Source organism: Ananas comosus, linkage group 19 (assembly GCF_001540865.1).
Source record: "Ananas comosus cultivar F153 linkage group 19, ASM154086v1, whole genome shotgun sequence".
NCBI classification, from domain to species: Eukaryota; Viridiplantae; Streptophyta; class Magnoliopsida; order Poales; family Bromeliaceae; genus Ananas; species Ananas comosus.
In genome coordinates this window covers 9116775-9134339 of record NC_033639.1, presented here as the reverse complement: position 1 = coordinate 9134339, position 17565 = coordinate 9116775, and the positions used below count along the sequence as shown (strand labels likewise).

General features: G+C 34.8%; 1 protein-coding gene across 3 annotated transcripts; it reads left to right on the top strand.

Annotated features, from left to right (window-relative positions):
- Window positions 2464–16389, top strand: LOC109724873 (calcium-transporting ATPase 8, plasma membrane-type-like). 3 transcript variants are annotated; one of them, XM_020253828.1, is made up of 35 exons: window positions 2465–2758; window positions 2842–3078; window positions 3928–4044; window positions 4165–4225; window positions 4958–5046; window positions 5128–5259; window positions 5353–5442; window positions 5952–6021; window positions 6876–6946; window positions 7033–7116; window positions 7210–7287; window positions 7366–7437; window positions 7673–7756; window positions 7844–7926; window positions 8005–8113; window positions 8196–8251; window positions 8363–8405; window positions 8486–8569; window positions 8716–8853; window positions 9182–9244; window positions 9336–9434; window positions 10194–10304; window positions 10702–10869; window positions 11247–11306; window positions 11588–11749; window positions 12096–12212; window positions 12303–12401; window positions 12488–12625; window positions 12910–13010; window positions 13471–13516; window positions 13629–13763; window positions 14392–14499; window positions 14591–14682; window positions 15022–15116; window positions 15980–16389. In XM_020253828.1, exons 2-35 carry the CDS (start codon window positions 2887–2889, stop codon window positions 16024–16026), a joined length of 3294 nt encoding a protein of 1097 aa, XP_020109417.1. In that variant the 5' UTR covers window positions 2465–2758; window positions 2842–2886; the 3' UTR covers window positions 16027–16389. The 3 variants fall into 3 exon arrangements, with proteins under 3 accessions (XP_020109416.1, XP_020109418.1, XP_020109417.1); XM_020253827.1 differs by having other exon boundaries at window positions 2464–2758; window positions 7210–7437; XM_020253829.1 differs by lacking the exon at window positions 11588–11749 and having other exon boundaries at window positions 2464–2758; window positions 7210–7437.

Sequence of the window (17565 nt, the reverse complement as noted above, 5' to 3'; positions counted from 1 at the left end):
TTTAATAATTTTTTTTAATGCTTTTTAGCCATCTTTAATGCAAAACTAACTCAATATCTAAATACATCTATATATAAAACTTGAAGCGAGAGACACGAACTCTAAATTTAAACACATAATGTAATTGAGAATCCTCATCTTTAAGATTAGTTTTCGAACACTTTACAATTAGATTAATAGTATTCTATTTTTTTTAATAATATAATATTAGAGTTTCTATTTCTTAGTCTCGCAATTTTATTTCTATATTTGGCTATATAAAAAGTTTTAAACATACAAATTTATCACATATTTTACTATTAAGGTTTCATTTGAGATTACGGATAGATTAATACGCGTAAAAGATATCACATTCTGTATATTGTAATTTAATTATAATATAATTTTTGTTGATCCTGTCGCTTACATAATTTTGTTTCATTCCTTTTGGTCTAATAGCTTAATTAAGTTGCAATAAAGCCTAGTTGAATTATGTGGTAGCTAAAATTATCTATTTTATACTTTAAAAAGCTAAAAAAACATGAAGTATTTCCATTTTTTATGCTATAAAATTGTGATTTACATCATTTTCCAGCATAAATTGTCACTGTAATTATATAATTTATAAAAAAATAAAAATAATATTAAATTATATATTTTTTAAAATATAAATAAATATATTTGGGCCTTTCTAGCGTTAGCTCCCTCAAAACCTTTTTCTACAAATGGTCATAATAAATTTATATTTGCATAAATAGCTTCTCTTTACTACGCGAGTGCATAAGTAACGTTTTTAAAGTTGAACACGGTAATTGAATCACCGTATTTTTTTTCTGTATTTCTTATCATCCCTATGTTAAAAAAAAGGGATTAAAATATAAATATGAACACAGTGGCTTAATCACTGTGTTTAACTTAAAAATGCTGAGATACGGTGACTCAATTATCATATTCAACTTAAAAATATTGACGTAATTCTCGCGTGAGAAAAAAAGACTCTATATGCAAATATAAATTTATTTAGATTTTTTTTTTTTGAAAGGGACTAAATGTAAAAAAAATTTATTTTTAACTATCATATTATAAGATTAGATTTAAAAATAAAAAGCAAAAATAAAGACAAATACACATGGGCAATGCCTCTGTCTTAGGGAACGTAACACATGATCACAAATGTATATTGCATGCATTTGTGTGCCCATGACACGTGTGCGGTGCTTTTTGCAACTAACTCCCACGCAACTCTCCTTTCGTTCACGGCACACCACGTGTCCCTCTAAAAACCAACGGTCCTGATGATGCACACCTCTTCCCCTTTTTTTTTTTCCTCTTTCTTTTTTCTTTTCTTTTTTGAGAAAACTTCAAAAATCCCCACTGTGATTTCACACTTTTTCATTTTAGTACCCTGTGGTTTAAAGTGTATCAAGTTAGTACCCTGTGGTTTTTCACTTTATCACTTTAGTACCCTGTGGTTTAAAGTGTATCAATTTAGTACCCTGTAGTTTCACACTTTATCACTTTAGTACCCTATAGTTTAAAAAACCACAGGGTACTAATTTGATACAAAATCAAAACCACAGAGTACTAAAGTGATAAAATGCAAAACCACAGGGTACTAACTTGATATACTTTAAACCACAGGGTACTAAAGTGATAAAGTGAGAAACCACAAGGTACTAACTTGATACATTTTAAATCATAGGGTACTAAAGTGAAAAAAATTAAAACCACAAGGAGGTTTTTTGAAGTTTTCCCTTCTTTTTTTTTCGGTGCTTTTGTCGACATGTAGCGTTTATTTTGTCACGGCTCAATAATTTTGAATATAATAATAATAATAAGTGATGTTTCATTCAAAAGCAGGAGAGTTTAAATTCGCATATATGCCGTACACTTTCCGTATCTATATGTCCTTATTTTTATTTTTATTTATAGTAACAGCTGTTTCTGATGAAGTATCCAATAAATAAAAAAAAATTTTAAAAAATCCTGATAGTACAAAATGAAGTTTGTGTACAAAAATTATACGGAAAATAGTTTGATTGCAAAACACAACCACACATATAACTTCAAATTTAATTTGATATTATTTTAATATGCAAGATTAGTCCTACAATCAACAAATTTAATTTTAAAAAATAAAATCATCAAATAGTTTCTTCCAAAGTCTACTTAAAAATATATAAATTTATGAAAAATTTATCTAAACTATCAAAAATTTGATTATCTAAGTCCACAAACTGAAAGATTAACTATTAAAATTTAAATTTTGAAAAAATTAAGTGGCCCAATCAAAATGGACTACACATTTTTTTTCTTAAAATATTATAATTACCATCATTAACATGTTTATACGTATCGTTTGTACATAAGTGGTAAAAAATTTAATAGTTATTGTAGAATCTCTCACACTACTATAAATATATTAACTAATATCTTTTCCTTTTTCGTTTTTATTATTTCTTTTTAAAAAAAATCAGTTACTGTAGGAAACAAATAAAAGAGAAACCGCTACGAAGCTTCCTCTTAAGAACCCCATGTCGCCGCAACCCCCAAATCGCCGGTGACAAGCGCTAAACCCCGATATAGCAGTGTCGCTAACGACGAAGAAGAGGAAGAGCTACACACATATATATATATATATAGCTGTGGACAAAGAGAGAGAGAGAGAGAGAGAGAGAGAGAGCATACGAAGAGGACGAGGACGAGGACGAGGACGAAGCTACGAGAACCCTCCCGATCTCTCTCTTCGGTTCCCCTTCGATTCCCCTTCCTCTCGTAGGTAACCTCTGTGTGTGTGTGTGTGTGTTTCTGAGTGGTTTGTGGAGTGGTGGGGATCGACTGATGGGGGATTGGGCGGGGTAGATCTGGTCGGCGGTGGGGTGTCATCTCTCCTGTGACAGAGACGGGATGGACTCGCCGTACATCCGCCGCGTCGACGACGACGACGACGAGTGCAACGGCGGCGGCGGCAGTGGAAGCAGAGGTGGCGGAGGAAGCGGGGGAGGGAGAGGAGGAAGCGGCGAGATGCGGCGATCGAGCGACGACGCCTTCGACATACCGCCGAAGAACGCCCCGATAGAGCGGCTCAAGCGGTGGAGGGTGAGTTCGTTCGCCTCTTGCGCGTGGATTCGATCCGTTCTTAGATAATGTGTTTGGCGCTCTTACTTTTTATTTGGGATGGACTAGATTTTCGATGATTTTTAGCATTGTTACAATGGGAATCAGTTGGATAATAATAGTGTAGTATTTGAATTTGTGTTAGAAGAATTTTGGTTCTCTCCTATTAGGAGAGAAGCTCGGGTTTGGTGAAATATTTCTCTAATTGATTCTAGTTTATGATAAGTAGCAAGTATTCGTGGGTTGGAAATGCGTAGTTGAAGTGAGAAAAGAGGAATTGATAACAAAGTTAGTCAACCACTTAAGTTGGATGCAGTTAGAAAGAGGGTTTGCTGCATTCTTGTTTCGAATCGACTGCCGAATTAGCAGGTTTTTGCAATTTCTAATTGTTTTTGTTTAGCTTGGAAAAATTAGGAGTCTCGATCGATAGAACTCTTCTCTGTAATGTCTACAGAAGTATGATTTCAAATTTGTCCTTAGACACTGCTCGCTGATTAATATCTCCTGGGTTCATAAATCCATAAAGAATCTGATCTTAAGGATTAGAGCAAGCGCTACATACGTGTGTTAGATCTTCACAGTTAATTACTGTTTGACTATCACATGTTGTCAATTTTCATCGTCTAGTTTATGCCATTTCATAATTTGTGGGTATTAGAATTCTTAAGGATTAGCTTTGTATATAATCTTAATGGGCTTTAGTAGTTGTTCTTGCTGGTTTGTACACCAATTGAAACCATTTGTCTTGTTAAGCATTTTAATGATAATTGTGTGTTATATGTGGCCCTTTGAGTCTATTATAACTAATGATTCTCTTCCTTTCTATGGTAGCAAGCGGCACTTGTGCTGAATGCTTCTCGACGGTTTAGATATACCCTCGACTTGAAAAAGGAGGAAGAAAAGGAACAAATTAGGAGAAAGATTCGGGCACATGCTCAAGTTATACGGGTATCTGTTTCATTATAAACTCATTCTGTTCTTTTTCTTTCTCTGCAGTAGGTTGCAGTAGGTAGATTCCACCACCCCCCCCCTTAATGTGTTCTGCTATGCTATCTTTTACTTTCTTAGGCTGCATTTCTTTTCAAAGAGGCTGGGGAAAGACATGTTTCAGAAACACGGGAGCCACCAGGTACTAAACTAAACAAGATAGCTATTTATTTTCATGCAATAGTTAAATGCTGCATCTTCAACCATGTGTTGCTTGTGATAATCACGTTTATATCATTCATCTCCTTTCCAATTTTTTTCATTTTTTTTTTTCGGATTAACTTCGTAGGGTCCCCTCCCAACCAATCTACTAGTAGATTAATCTAGCTGGTTTTGTATTTCAGAATATAGAGATTAATTTTGTGCTTACTAGTGCAATTTTTAAGGAATGAATTTATCTTTATGGTAATTTATCAACTCAAAATTAACCCCAGGGGCTGGTGCTAACAGGGAAAATGTAAAATCATACTATAGAGGGACTTCAATAAATCTGTTTGTTCACTTGATGTCTATAGTAATTTACTTTTCACTTGTAATTTAGGCTCTCTTGCAACCTAGGTGAAATTTCCTCTTAATGAGAGTAATGTTTTATCAAGATATATGTCTCTATATGGAGGGCAAGCTGCCTTATGCTGTCTAACTTCTCTAGCATATCTGCTGACAATTAATGCCAAATGAATTTGAACGCAATAAACTTCTTTTGGATAAATGATACATTTTGTCTCCATATGCTTAGTAAACTATCCTTACATTGCGAATTTAGCAAATTAGGTTTCTTTCGATAGTTATAGAATTTCAATCTGAAGTTTTCAGTATTTCCTGTTAGTTTCTTTTTCCCCGACCATGATGTAATACCTTTTTTTTACTTGTGCAGTGGTTACTCCTGGTTTTGGAATTGGACAAGAGCAGCTTACCGCAATGACTAGGGATCACAATTATTCTGCTTTACTGGAATATGGAGGGGCAAGTGCCTTCTATTACTGCGACTGTTAGATGAGTTTTAATGCTAACAGTTGTTATTTATATGCATGAATTTCCTTGCAGGTGAAAGGGATAGCAAATTTGCTAAAGACCAATTTAGAAAAGGGTATTAGTGGGGATGATGAAGACTTATTGAGTAGACGGAATGCACTTGGGGCTAATAGATATCCTCGTAAGAAAGGAAGAAGCTTCTTGGTTTGTTTCTCCATCTTGCCTCACTGTGGTTATTGATCAGCTTGAACTTTTTTGCTCTTTCCTAACACTTGACTCTCTCTCTTAATACAACAGGTTTTCCTGTGGGAAGCTTGCCAAGATCTGACTCTTATCATCCTTATTATAGCTGCGGTTATATCTCTAGTATTAGGCATTAAGACAGAGGTAATGTTCACTTGCTCATCTTTGTGTCAGTCTTATGCATTTCTACTATCTAAAATGTGTGTGTCTGTACTCTTTTATAGTTTTATCTATTTTCCAAGTTTGTCTAGTGCAAAGACGTATTTGTATCTCTTTCATACTATTTTTCTGCGTTGTTGATTCTCAGCTGTTATTTATGTGATTACTAAATTGTAACACGTTTAGGAGTAAGTGCTCCGAAAGTGATTTGCTTATGAAATTATAAGGATGGTCTATTTGATTTCTGTACTAATTTTTGTGCCCTAGTTTTTTCATCATTTTTCTGTGCTTTCAATTTTCAAGATTAAATAAATGGATTTACACTATAATTTCGGTCCTTAGTGTTCTGATCGCGTGCATTGTCTCTTACAGACAGTACATCAGCTTTTACTATTTATTGCTAGTTATATGCACAAGGACCTTTTTTTTTGTAACTGCTATACTATTTTTAATCGTTCTTGAGTTATTCAACATGTTCGACCTTTCCAATGTAGGGTATTAAAGAAGGATGGTATGATGGTGGTAGCATTGCCTTTGCCGTTTTTCTTGTCATAATTGTTACTGGTATGCTATTGCTTATAAATTCTTGTTAGAATTTACAAACATGTAATCTAGATCTATTAAGTTATTTGAGTTTTCTTGTTGTACAGGCTAACGGTTTTACCCTTTGTACATTGTAATATTTTAGCTGGATTATAGCATGGCATTATCTTAGGTCAGATAATTTAAACCCTGATATGTGCCTATTAAAATGTGGTATTAGTGAGTCGTCAGAAGAAAGTAATGTTTCTTACTCTAAGTAAAACAGTTATTTCTGCTGCTGAAGATTGGTTATAAACAAGAATGAAAAAGAACACACTAGAATTTACCAAGATTGTGGTTGAGTGATGATTTCAATATGTATTGAAGTCTTCTGTTAGAAAGAGAAATAATGTGAGAATCTTGCTTCTTGTCAAGAGCCAAAGTTTCTCGATATTAGCTTTAGTTTTATCATATCATGAGCAGGATGCTATATCAGTTTTAAGAAATGAAATATATTAGCTTTAGTTTTATCATATCATGAGCAGGATGCTATATCAGTTTTAAGAAATGAAATATTTTTAAGCTATTTAGGTATCTTGAGGTTGATGCTGATGTGTAGATTAGAAAATGACTATTCAAGCAACTTAGTCACATAAATCGTGCAATCGTGCAATTTAGCTAAAATTGTAACGAAGTTTTAGCTATGAACTACAATGGAGTAAAACTTTTTCTGGGAAAAGTTTCACCAATTATCTCAATAATAAGTTAAATAGAGTACATTATTTTTACTTTTTAAAAATATATTCTTGCTAAAATTTAATAGAGCTTCCTTTGTGTTCTTTTTATGATTTATTTCATGATTCACTGTAGCCTCTTTTTTTGGGGTTTCCTGACAGCTATCAGTGACTATAAGCAATCGCTTCAGTTCCAAAGCCTTAACGAGGAAAAGGAAAACATACATATGGAGGTATGTTTTATCATATCTGAAAATGTTTCCTAAATCAGTTTGTCCTTTTAGTTTTCCTCTGTGGTCTTAGAAATTTTGATATGCAGGTCATTAGAGGTGGTAGAAGAGTCCCGGTCTCAATATTTGATATTGTTGTTGGTGATGTTGTTCCTCTCAAAATCGGCGATCAGGTTTGATTCAAGAAATGATTATATGTTCCTTTATATGATAGTTTCCTTTGTTATTTTTTTCATATTGAAATGGCTCTGTAAACGTGCTTGTAGGTCCCTGCTGATGGCATCTTAATTAGTGGTCATTCTCTTGCCATTGATGAATCTAGTATGACCGGGGAAAGCAAGATAGTGAGTTTCCTCATTCTATACACCTCTGAGCATGCACATGTTGAGCTACAAATAATTCGTTGCCATGATTTATTCCAGGTCCACAAGGATCAGAAGTCACCATTTTTGATGGCTGGATGCAAAGTTGCTGATGGTTATGGTACCATGTTGGTGAGTTGCTGTCATCTCTCTTTGTGCTTTACCATACAACTTTGCTGGTTAGGTACTAGTTAGATTTCCTATTTTATTTCTCCCTTTTAGTTGTACTTGTTTAGATAGAATATACAAATAATATTTGGAAAAATTTTGACATCTTTGTCTGACGGGCTTCTTGTATCCTTTTTTGAAATGTTATTGCATGAAGTTGGCACGTGTGTGCATATAAGAGTTAATTAATGATGTCCAGGTTACTGCTGTTGGAATCAATACTGAATGGGGTTTATTAATGGCCAGTATATCGGAGGATACCGGTGAAGAAACTCCTTTGCAGGTATGTGCTTCTTTCTGATTTAACCAGTGGCTTATCGTGCTTATATCCTTCTCTTGTGACTTCATTTCATTGTCTTTTGTGGAAAAGGTGCGCTTAAATGGGGTCGCTACTTTCATTGGTATAGTTGGGCTTTCTGTAGCTGGTGCAGTACTTGTAGTTCTTTTGGCTCGGTAATCATTTTTCTCTGTGTGTTTGGCTGAAGGTTTGGTAGTTGTCCGTACATAACAAAATTTTTCTTATTCTTTCAGATACTTCACTGGCCATACAAAGAACCCTGACGGTACTGTTCAATATATAAAAGGACAAACAAATGTGAAGGCTACAATTAACGGAGCAGTAAAAATTTTGACAGTTGCGGTATGTATCCATTACTTGAGATTCTGCTTATTAGACCTACAATTTCCAGTTGCGTTGTATGTTAATAGACAAAAATTACCAGGTGACTATTGTTGTTGTCGCGGTGCCTGAAGGGCTACCATTGGCTGTCACCTTGACGTAAGTGCTTGTGGTTTCCTTTTCCTTAAAAAGATTTTGCGTTCACCTTTTTTCTTTTTCCTTTTTTTTCTTTTGAGGGGGACACTTACTATTTCTCTGTTCTTGCTTCAGCCTGGCTTACTCGATGCGAAAAATGATGGCTGACAAGGCTCTGGCACGTATATTTTTGTGACTTACATTGCAAATGTTGCTAGTCATTTTTGGCCTTATGACTTTTAAGTGCTTCTGTCTCAGGTACGGCGGCTTTCGGCTTGTGAAACTATGGGGTCAGCTACAACTATTTGCAGTGATAAGACGGGTACTTTGACCTTAAATGAGGTTAGCTGATTTCAGTTAGGTCTTTTTGTATTTGTATTGTAATCCTTGGGCATTAGAAATTATCTATTTTTCTTCTTCTCTATTACATTTATGTATATTGTTTAATTTTTATTGTGATCTTGCCATGTCTCAATTCAATATTTTAGATGACTGTTGTTGAGGCGTATGTTGGTGGCGTGAACGTACAACCTCCAGATAATGTTAAGTTGTTGTCTCCTACCATCTCAACTCTTATACTTGAGGGAATTGCACAAAATACATCGGGCAGCGTATATGAGCCAGAGGTGAGCTGGGGAAATCTGTTTGGTTAATCTCTAATGGTGTTTAGCCAAACCATTTGCTGCACTTTCATAGTTAGTGTGCTTGTGGCATCAGTTCTGATATTTTTATTGCTGTTATCTTGGCTGGAAGTTTTATAATAGCTGATAACCGATATTGGCAACACATCATTCATCTGTAACTCACTGTTTCATTATCTTCAATTGAACTGTCAAACGCAAAATATTGCACTCAAGTCTTTTAATTCCTCAAATTCCCACAATATTTACTTTTCCCTTATCGCTAGTTTGTCAGTATGATGACATGATTCTACTTTGAAAATATACTCAACAGGGTGGTGCTGTTGAAGTGACCGGATCTCCTACTGAAAAGGCCATCCTTTCTTGGGGCGTGAAGGTGCTTTTATTTGTTGACTTGCTGTTTTCATCTCTTTATCATCTATATTTATAATTTTTATGTTGCTCTAATTTGAGCTAACATTTTGTAGCTTGGGATGAAATTTAACGAGATGAGATCAGAATCTTCAATCCTTCATGTCTTTCCTTTCAACTCAGATAAAAAACGTGGTGGTGTTGCGGTACACGTGGTAATCAAACCCAAAAATTTCAGTGGCATTTTCTCTCGTGAACCAATGGATTAGTGTTCCTTTTTCAGTGACATATTTCTATTTGTGTATGTTCTTCTGTTTTTCAGATGCATTCTGTTTCTTCTCGAGTTGTTGTATTTAGTAGTAATTTATAGCAGCTGCTAATCATCAAATAAGATATGAGATAACTTCCAACTAAAGAACATTATGAGTATGACTCTCCAAGTATGCTTCGTTCTAGGCTTCTAGCCCTGCATTTTTTTTGTAGGTCTTAATATACGTGTTACACACTTGTACCTGTTACCTCTTTCTCTACTGCTTCACAGTTTGCCCTTTATTGTGCATCATCATGCAAGCTCCTCTTGTTAACGTGTAGTCATTGTGAAAACCCAATACGACTTTTGTCTGCTAACAGTTTTGGCTAGTTCTGTATCAAAGAAGCCGATAAAAAGCTACTTTATAATCAATTTGAGTTAAGAGATAATCAGTGTATTGCCTACACATGTCCGTATGCATGCGAATTCGCTTTTCCAGTCAATAAATAATTGAACAGCTTGCTGTACCTGGTTCACACATTAGAGATACCCGATTCACGCTATACCTGATTTATTTCTATTGCATGTGAGTGGGCCTCTTTTTAATGCATTTATGTGCTATCTTTTTGTTCCTGCTTGTTCTTGCATAATGCTTCTTCATGTATGCTAAAATTTTTTAATCCTTCTTTTCTGCATTTTGTTACTTTTGCGCTTTATACTTCAGGGAGGTTCTGAAGTTCATGTGCATTGGAAAGGAGCTGCTGAAATTGTTCTAGCTGCATGCACTAGTTGGCTTGATGCAGATGGCCAGAAGCAGCCGATGACTTCTGATAAGGTTGGTTATGAGATCACAACAATTTTTGCTTAAGTAAATTGCATGGATAGTTTCTTAACTATCCTGATACTGAGACTTTTCTCTACCATCCTGATACCGAGACTTAGTCTGTAAACTTTTTATTTAAACACTTAAGTCCTGGAAATATTGCAATCCCATTGCTGGTGTTGAAGAAGTCTGACCACACATGACTGTTGACTGTTTTTATACAATGACCTTTCTAATCCTATTTCAATTACATTAAATAAGGGAGTCATTTTACAAGAGGTATAAAATGATAAGTTATAGGTGAAGCTTAGATTGAAGTTGCGGTGTCAGAATAGTACAGGGACTATCCATACATTTTACCCTATATTTTTACCTTGAAAATATTTGCTCATGCATTAAACTATTGCAGGCTGATGAATTCAAGAAGGATATTGAAGATATGGCTGCACGGAGTCTTCGCTGTGTCGCTTTCGCATACAGACCTTTTGAATTGGAAAATGTTCCAAGCGAGGAACAGAGAGTAAACTGGGTGTTGCCTGAGGATAACTTGATTCTGCTTGCTATTGTGGGGATCAAGGTGCGTGCTGGAGAATCCATGACAATATTCTATTGTTCTTTCGTTCTTTCTCATTCCAAATTGCATACAAGGAATTCAAAATACTACGATAAATTTGCAAGAAACCATGTGAAACGCTGTTATGATAATGATTCTTGAAAATCTTCAACTATGTGCCATCTGGGGCAGTAGTGCAAGTGGAACAAGAAAAACATTGTACCATTTTGTATTGCCATTTATGTTATTGATATGCAATTCACAAAAGGCACCTTGTATATGTAGTTCAGACTTCAGATCCTAAAACATTGTTTTCATACTTCTCATTTTGCTGTAATTCTCAGCAATTTATGATGCCTGGTGATTCTTATTATTACGTGTAACATCTGTTTGACTTGTAGGATCCTTGTCGTCCTGGAGTCCGAGATGCTGTTCTGCTATGTAGAGATGCTGGTGTCAAGGTACTTTTCGTAGCTTCTTATGCTGTTGTTGAATTTTTATTATCTTATATTAGAGATCTGTAGGTTTTCTAGTTCATTTGTGAAAGTGGGATTACATATTCGATGTTAGTCCTTGTAGGAAACATGTATTCTTCACCTTTATTTGAAGAAGTGAATTTTGTAGACAAGTTTGGTTGAATTTCACTTACCAAAGACAATGTTGTCATTCTTGACTAAACTCTGTTATTAGAATGGATACAAAATGCCCTGATTTACATTAGTTTGTTCTTTTAAATAAATAGGTACGTATGGTTACTGGGGATAATCTTCAAACAGCCAAAGCCATTGCTTTGGAGTGTGGGATACTTACTGATCCCAATGTGTCAGAGCCAGTGGTGATAGAGGGAAGAACATTTCGCGCATGTACTGATGCAGAAAGAGAGGCGATTGCTAATGAAATCTCTGTAAGAGTACAGTGCCCTCTTTTCTTGTGTAAATTGGAGATATTTGAAAGCATTAGTAATATTTAAGTATACATATATATCTTTACTTTTTTCATTAAATAACTGCAAGATTGTTTGTTTTGGTATGATTAAGCTCCTTTTTAGTCCATTTGAGTGCCTTTTTCTTCTGTTTCACTAGTGTGCTTGTTTTGTTTTGTGATACTTAATGTTTAGCATGTCCATGAAATTTAACCATTTCCTTGACATTCGTCTGTTACTTCTGAAACAAGTTGCTGCTTGTAGAAGCCTTAGAGGATTAATAACGTATGTAAAAATGAAGATAAATAAATGTGCTTTGGCATTATAGGTGATGGGAAGATCTTCCCCAAATGACAAGCTGCTGCTTGTAAGAGCTTTGAGGAGTAGAGACCATGTGGTTGCTGTTACCGGAGATGGCACAAATGATGCTCCTGCATTACATGAGGTTTGACTTAGATGACATAAAATATATATGCCATGAAATGCTTCATTGTTTTATGATAAATTCTCAATTCACCTTGTTTATGACTTTCAGGCTGATATTGGTCTTGCAATGGGCATTTCGGGAACAGAGGTAGCTAAAGAAAGTGCGGACATTATTATTCTTGATGACAATTTTGCATCTGTTGTGAAGGTTTGCTCTTTCTTTTTTTAGCGATAAATGTAATTCAAGATTCAACCTGTTATATAAATTGGTCATCTTATACATTATTGTTTTAGGTTGTCCGGTGGGGTCGTTCTGTGTATGCAAACATCCAGAAGTTTATTCAGTTTCAGCTCACCGTCAACGTGGCTGCTCTTGTGATCAACGTGGTTGCTGCTGTTTCTTCTGGCAACGTTCCTTTAAATGCTGTTCAGGTTTAATATGCTATACTTTTCCTACCTGCTAATCTAGGATGAAAATGACTAGCCAAAACCAAAAACAAATTTGCTTGTGAAATGTTTTAAATTAGCATGATGTGCTTAGCTGGATGAGTGTCATCTGATGCCGTCTTTCTGTATCATCATTCTGGCTAGTAATGGTATAAGCATGTTTTGGTACTTGTGATGTTACTCTCTCTAATAGGACTAAACTAATTTCAATGGACTACAAAATTTGGAGTCGAATATTATTATAACGCACATTTTCTTTTTTGGAACAGCTGCTTTGGGTCAACCTTATCATGGACACACTTGGGGCTCTTGCATTGGCAACTGAACCACCAACGGATGAACTTATGAAACGCTCACCTGTCGGCCGGAGGTTAGAATTTTCTTTGTGTAAAATGGGATACTTCTTTATATTGGCTTATAAGCTAGTAAGCTACTTTAGATTTGGCTCGCTCGTTTCTATTGTAATATTATTCATTTGAGTTGAATAGCCCATATCTTGAGACAACAACAACCTCCCTACATGAAAAGACTAGGCAGATCATTAATAACATGACAAATTTATAAGTTTTTTTACCTTCAGTTGCCTGATCTTTGTCTGGAGAATTCCGCCTCTTAAGTGATTTTTTTTCATATTGTTAAATTGTCGCTTTCATGCATTTGTTTTTGGAAGATGAACTGTCAAGAGTTGTCCTCAAAGGCTCCTATTTTACTTTAAACTGATTGTCAGAAATCCTTTTCTCTATAATCGTCTTTCAATATGCTTTGCAATTGTTCTCGTAGCATCAATAGCATGAATGATCTACCTAATGGCTATTTTTCTTACTCTGCAGAGAGCCTCTGATTACAAATATCATGTGGAGGAACTTGTTTATACAGGTTCATGTTCTTCCAAAACTTGCTGCTGATTTTTTTTTTTTTTTTTAGTTTATCACCTCCTCTAAGGTTAGAACTATCTGCTATTGTTAATTGTTTCTTGCTGTGATTGTAGGCTGTGTTTCAAATCACTGTCCTTCTTACACTGAACTTCAGAGGCAGGAGCATTCTGCATTTGAACAATGACAGTCCCAGTCATGCTGAGAAAGTTAAAAATACCTTTATATTCAATTCATTTGTTCTCTGTCAAGTAAGTTTATACCTCCTCTTCTACGATTGAGTCGACATGAAACTGATTTACGAGTTTCCAGGGTTTACTGCATTTTGTTTAGCTCAATTGGTTATGGTTTTTCCAGATATATTACTGCAAAATATCTATTATTTATATACCCCTATAAAATCTGAATTTCATGTATACCCCCTCAAAACTGCAGTTTGTAAGTTAGGTAGGCCCATTCATAGGGGAAGTTGGTGGTCTGTTACAAAAGGTTTATTTGTAAAGAGAGAGATTTTTGCATGTATGTATAATAGTTTTTTGTATGTAAGAAAGAATGTTTTTGAAGTCATATATGAAAATTCCAATTTTTTGTATTTTAGAAAAAAAAACTAAATTCAGAGTTTACATAAATTTGTAAATAGATATCTTTCCAAGAGTTTATATGTGTGGCTCTTTTCTTATTGGGGCTTCACAATTTTTGAATAAGCAACGAGATAGTATCTAGGTGCAACCTATCTTGGGAATTCTTGCCCTAGTCATTTTATCCAGGCGAGATAAACTCAAAGGCTGTTCATTTACTTCCATTATGTCTGGTTACAATTCAATATGTGCTCTCAAATTCTATATGACTTCCTCTTAATTTTTTGTTTTTCGCTCTCAGGTATTTAATGAGTTCAATTCACGGAAGCTAAATGAGCTGAATATATTCAGTGGAGTCACAAAGAACTACCTCTTCATGGGCATTGTAGGGATTACGGTTCTACTTCAGGTATTGAAATCATCAAAGATAATTAATACTTTTTCCCTTGTTGGTTTGAAGAAAAATAGTTGCTTAATTCTTTTGCTTCTTTATAATATAGGTCATTATCATCGAGTTTCTTGGGAAGTTCACATCGACTGTCAAATTAACTTGGAAGCTGTGGCTTGTTTCTATAGCTATTGGTTTTGTGAGGTGAGACCACTTTGTTCGGTTATTCGATTTTGCTACTAGTTATTTTCCAAGGCGAAGCAACTTTTTCCTTTTTTAAAAAAAATATATATGAACACATAGAATACAACTTGAGATTCACTCGCTCTTTCTCCATTTCTCTTTTTCTCTTCTCTCTCTTTACTCTCATTCTCTTTCCTTTCTCTCAAGTTGACTTAAATGCAATCTGTCTAATTATGTTAGAGTTGCACACGAGCCTCATGGTTGATAACTTTACCTAGCGGATCATTAACTTGAGGCTCTTGTATGCTCGATATTTGTTCTTCTGTTGCCAATTCTAATGAAGATAGGTTCATTGTGCAGCTGGCCGTTAGCAGTCATAGGAAAGCTCATACCAGTTCCCGAACAGCCATTTGGAGAGCTAATTTTGAGCCGTTGTTCCCGGCCAGAGCAAAAAGGTACCGTCTTTTTCACATTAGAAATCTACTTTGGCAAGTTGGTATTTTCATCTGCTGTTGTTGGAAGAAGCTTTAATCTTTTTGTTAAAATTTTTCGGTAAAAACGGATAGAACTTACATGAACTATGGACCATTTTGATTCGGCTACCGAACCTTTCAAAATTTTGATTTTACTATCCAGTCTTTTAATTTGTTGGTTTGAGTTAGTCAATAATTTTAAAATTTGAATGCGTCGTTAATCTTTACAATGCTTTATGCAATCCTCATAACTATAAATTTATTAAAGTAATTAGCTTATATTTTGAAGTTAAAGTACCGTCGATTGATTCAAATCAACCACATTAAAAGGTTGGGTAGTAAAATTAAAATTTTGAAAAGTTGGATAGCCGACTCAAAATGGTAGTTTAGGTAAATTCTGTATATTTTTACCAAATTTTTATAGTTAGAATCATAAGCTTCAAATGAACTTCTGCTTTCGGAGCATAGGATACACGAGTACCTTGTTTTGTTTTTTTTTTTTGTTTTTTTTTTTTTGAGATAGGTAGCATACACGAGTACCTTGTTGAACATTTTAAGTGAACGTAATAATTCAAGATGCCTACAACTGTTATAGTATATACTGCCTCATAATTACGACATTGGCCAGCAGCGAATAAAAGATCTAGTTTTCGCTCAATATTACAAAAGAAAAACTGTACAGAACACAAGTTCATTACTAGATAACTTTTTCCAACATTTAGCTGTATGTTCCATCTTCTGCTTCTCTAATAGAAAAGATGATCTTAGAAGCGAAGTCAAATTTGCAATGAACTCGTTATAATTTCTCCCCCCGCCCCTCCCCCTCTGACACATTTGTCTTGCAGTTGATGGAGCATTGTCTCGAGGAGTGTCACCCAATCATGCTGTGTGAAGTGACTAATTAACCACGGAATTGCGTGTAAATGCTTACTACATGATCAGAACCACTAATATTACGACATACGTCAGTATCCTTCTAACCAAAACCCCTCCTTTTTTGTGCCTAACTTGAATGCTTCTGGGGTTGCCCTTTCTACCATGTTTGAAGATTGTAACTAATCTTACTATTTTAGCGTCGGCGGAGTGGTGGTGCTAACTACTACTCTTCTACTAACTATAGTTGCAAATTTGGCTGCTGTTGTTTCTATTTGCTGTGGCTATTGCGACGAGCCTGAACCGTGGTGATTAATTAGCTTTGTATCTACAAGAAATCGAATCAAAAGCACTGGTTCTTCGGAGTTGTGCATTTCCTGTATACTGTTTCTTATTCCGTGTGCCATGAGTTCCTTGTTAGTTTGATACCCGTTTCTTGCTTCTTCAACTATAAAACGAACTACGTGAATTAGGGCTTTTTCTTGCCATGGTGCATTCACATATGAGAAATAAATTAGTTTTATGGTTTCTTTTGGTACAAATAAATCTATTTATTTTCATCAAGTGAAAACTATGGCATGTCAAAGTTATTGCGTGCAGGTGTGCAGGTTTTGTGCAAGTGTGTAGATTTTATCTTTTAATTAAAATTTTACTTTTTAAGTCCTTTGTTAATTTGGTCATAATGTAAGCTAAAGGGTTTTCTACCAATAAATTTAACTTCGCTTGGACCTAGAATTGAAAGCTATCGAAGAGATTTTCCAAAGTGCATATGTTCAGAACTGCTATAAGAATATAAGAAATAGTGATTTTAATGGTGATAATAGTTAGTGCTTCTTCTAATAGCTTTGATGGTATAAATTTATTGTTATAAGGGTGATAAAAATGAAATTATATTAAAAAATTATTAAATGTGAATTATAACTACCACAGATATTTTAGGTCAACTCTCTCTCACTCTCTCTCTCTCTCTCTCTCAAAACATCTTCTTCAAGCACACTTTGACTTTTTAATATTTTTTTCCCTTTTTTTTTTTAAGAAGAAAACAATATATTGTGGAAGTTAATGATCTGCACGTTATGTTGAGATCTAGTAATAACATTTGGGTTGATCCACTTTTTAACAATTTGGGTCCGTGTCTAAACAATAAAACACGTTTTTCTCTCAACGAGGATAGCCATAGTACCCTTTTTTTTTGGTCCTATATCGTAGTATCGTACGCATCCTTTATAAAAACATGTCTGAGTCAAGTAGATATTACCCTCACATATATTAATTATTAATGAGATAAGGAACTAGGACTCCCACAACGTATAAATGGGGAGACATTGAGACAAACATATATAATTTAAAGCAAAAAATGTCCTTTCAAAAGGAGATACACAAATGGTTTCGTACCCTTAAAATGGGAGTGATGTGAGAAGGATAAAAATATGTAAAGCTTGTTTTGTCCTTGTTAGGGGGAGGATTTTGACCTAGCTTAGTCACCATACTTAGAGCCCACATAATTTAGATCCTGTTTAGACGTACTAGAGGGTTACTAGATGATAATCTATAATTA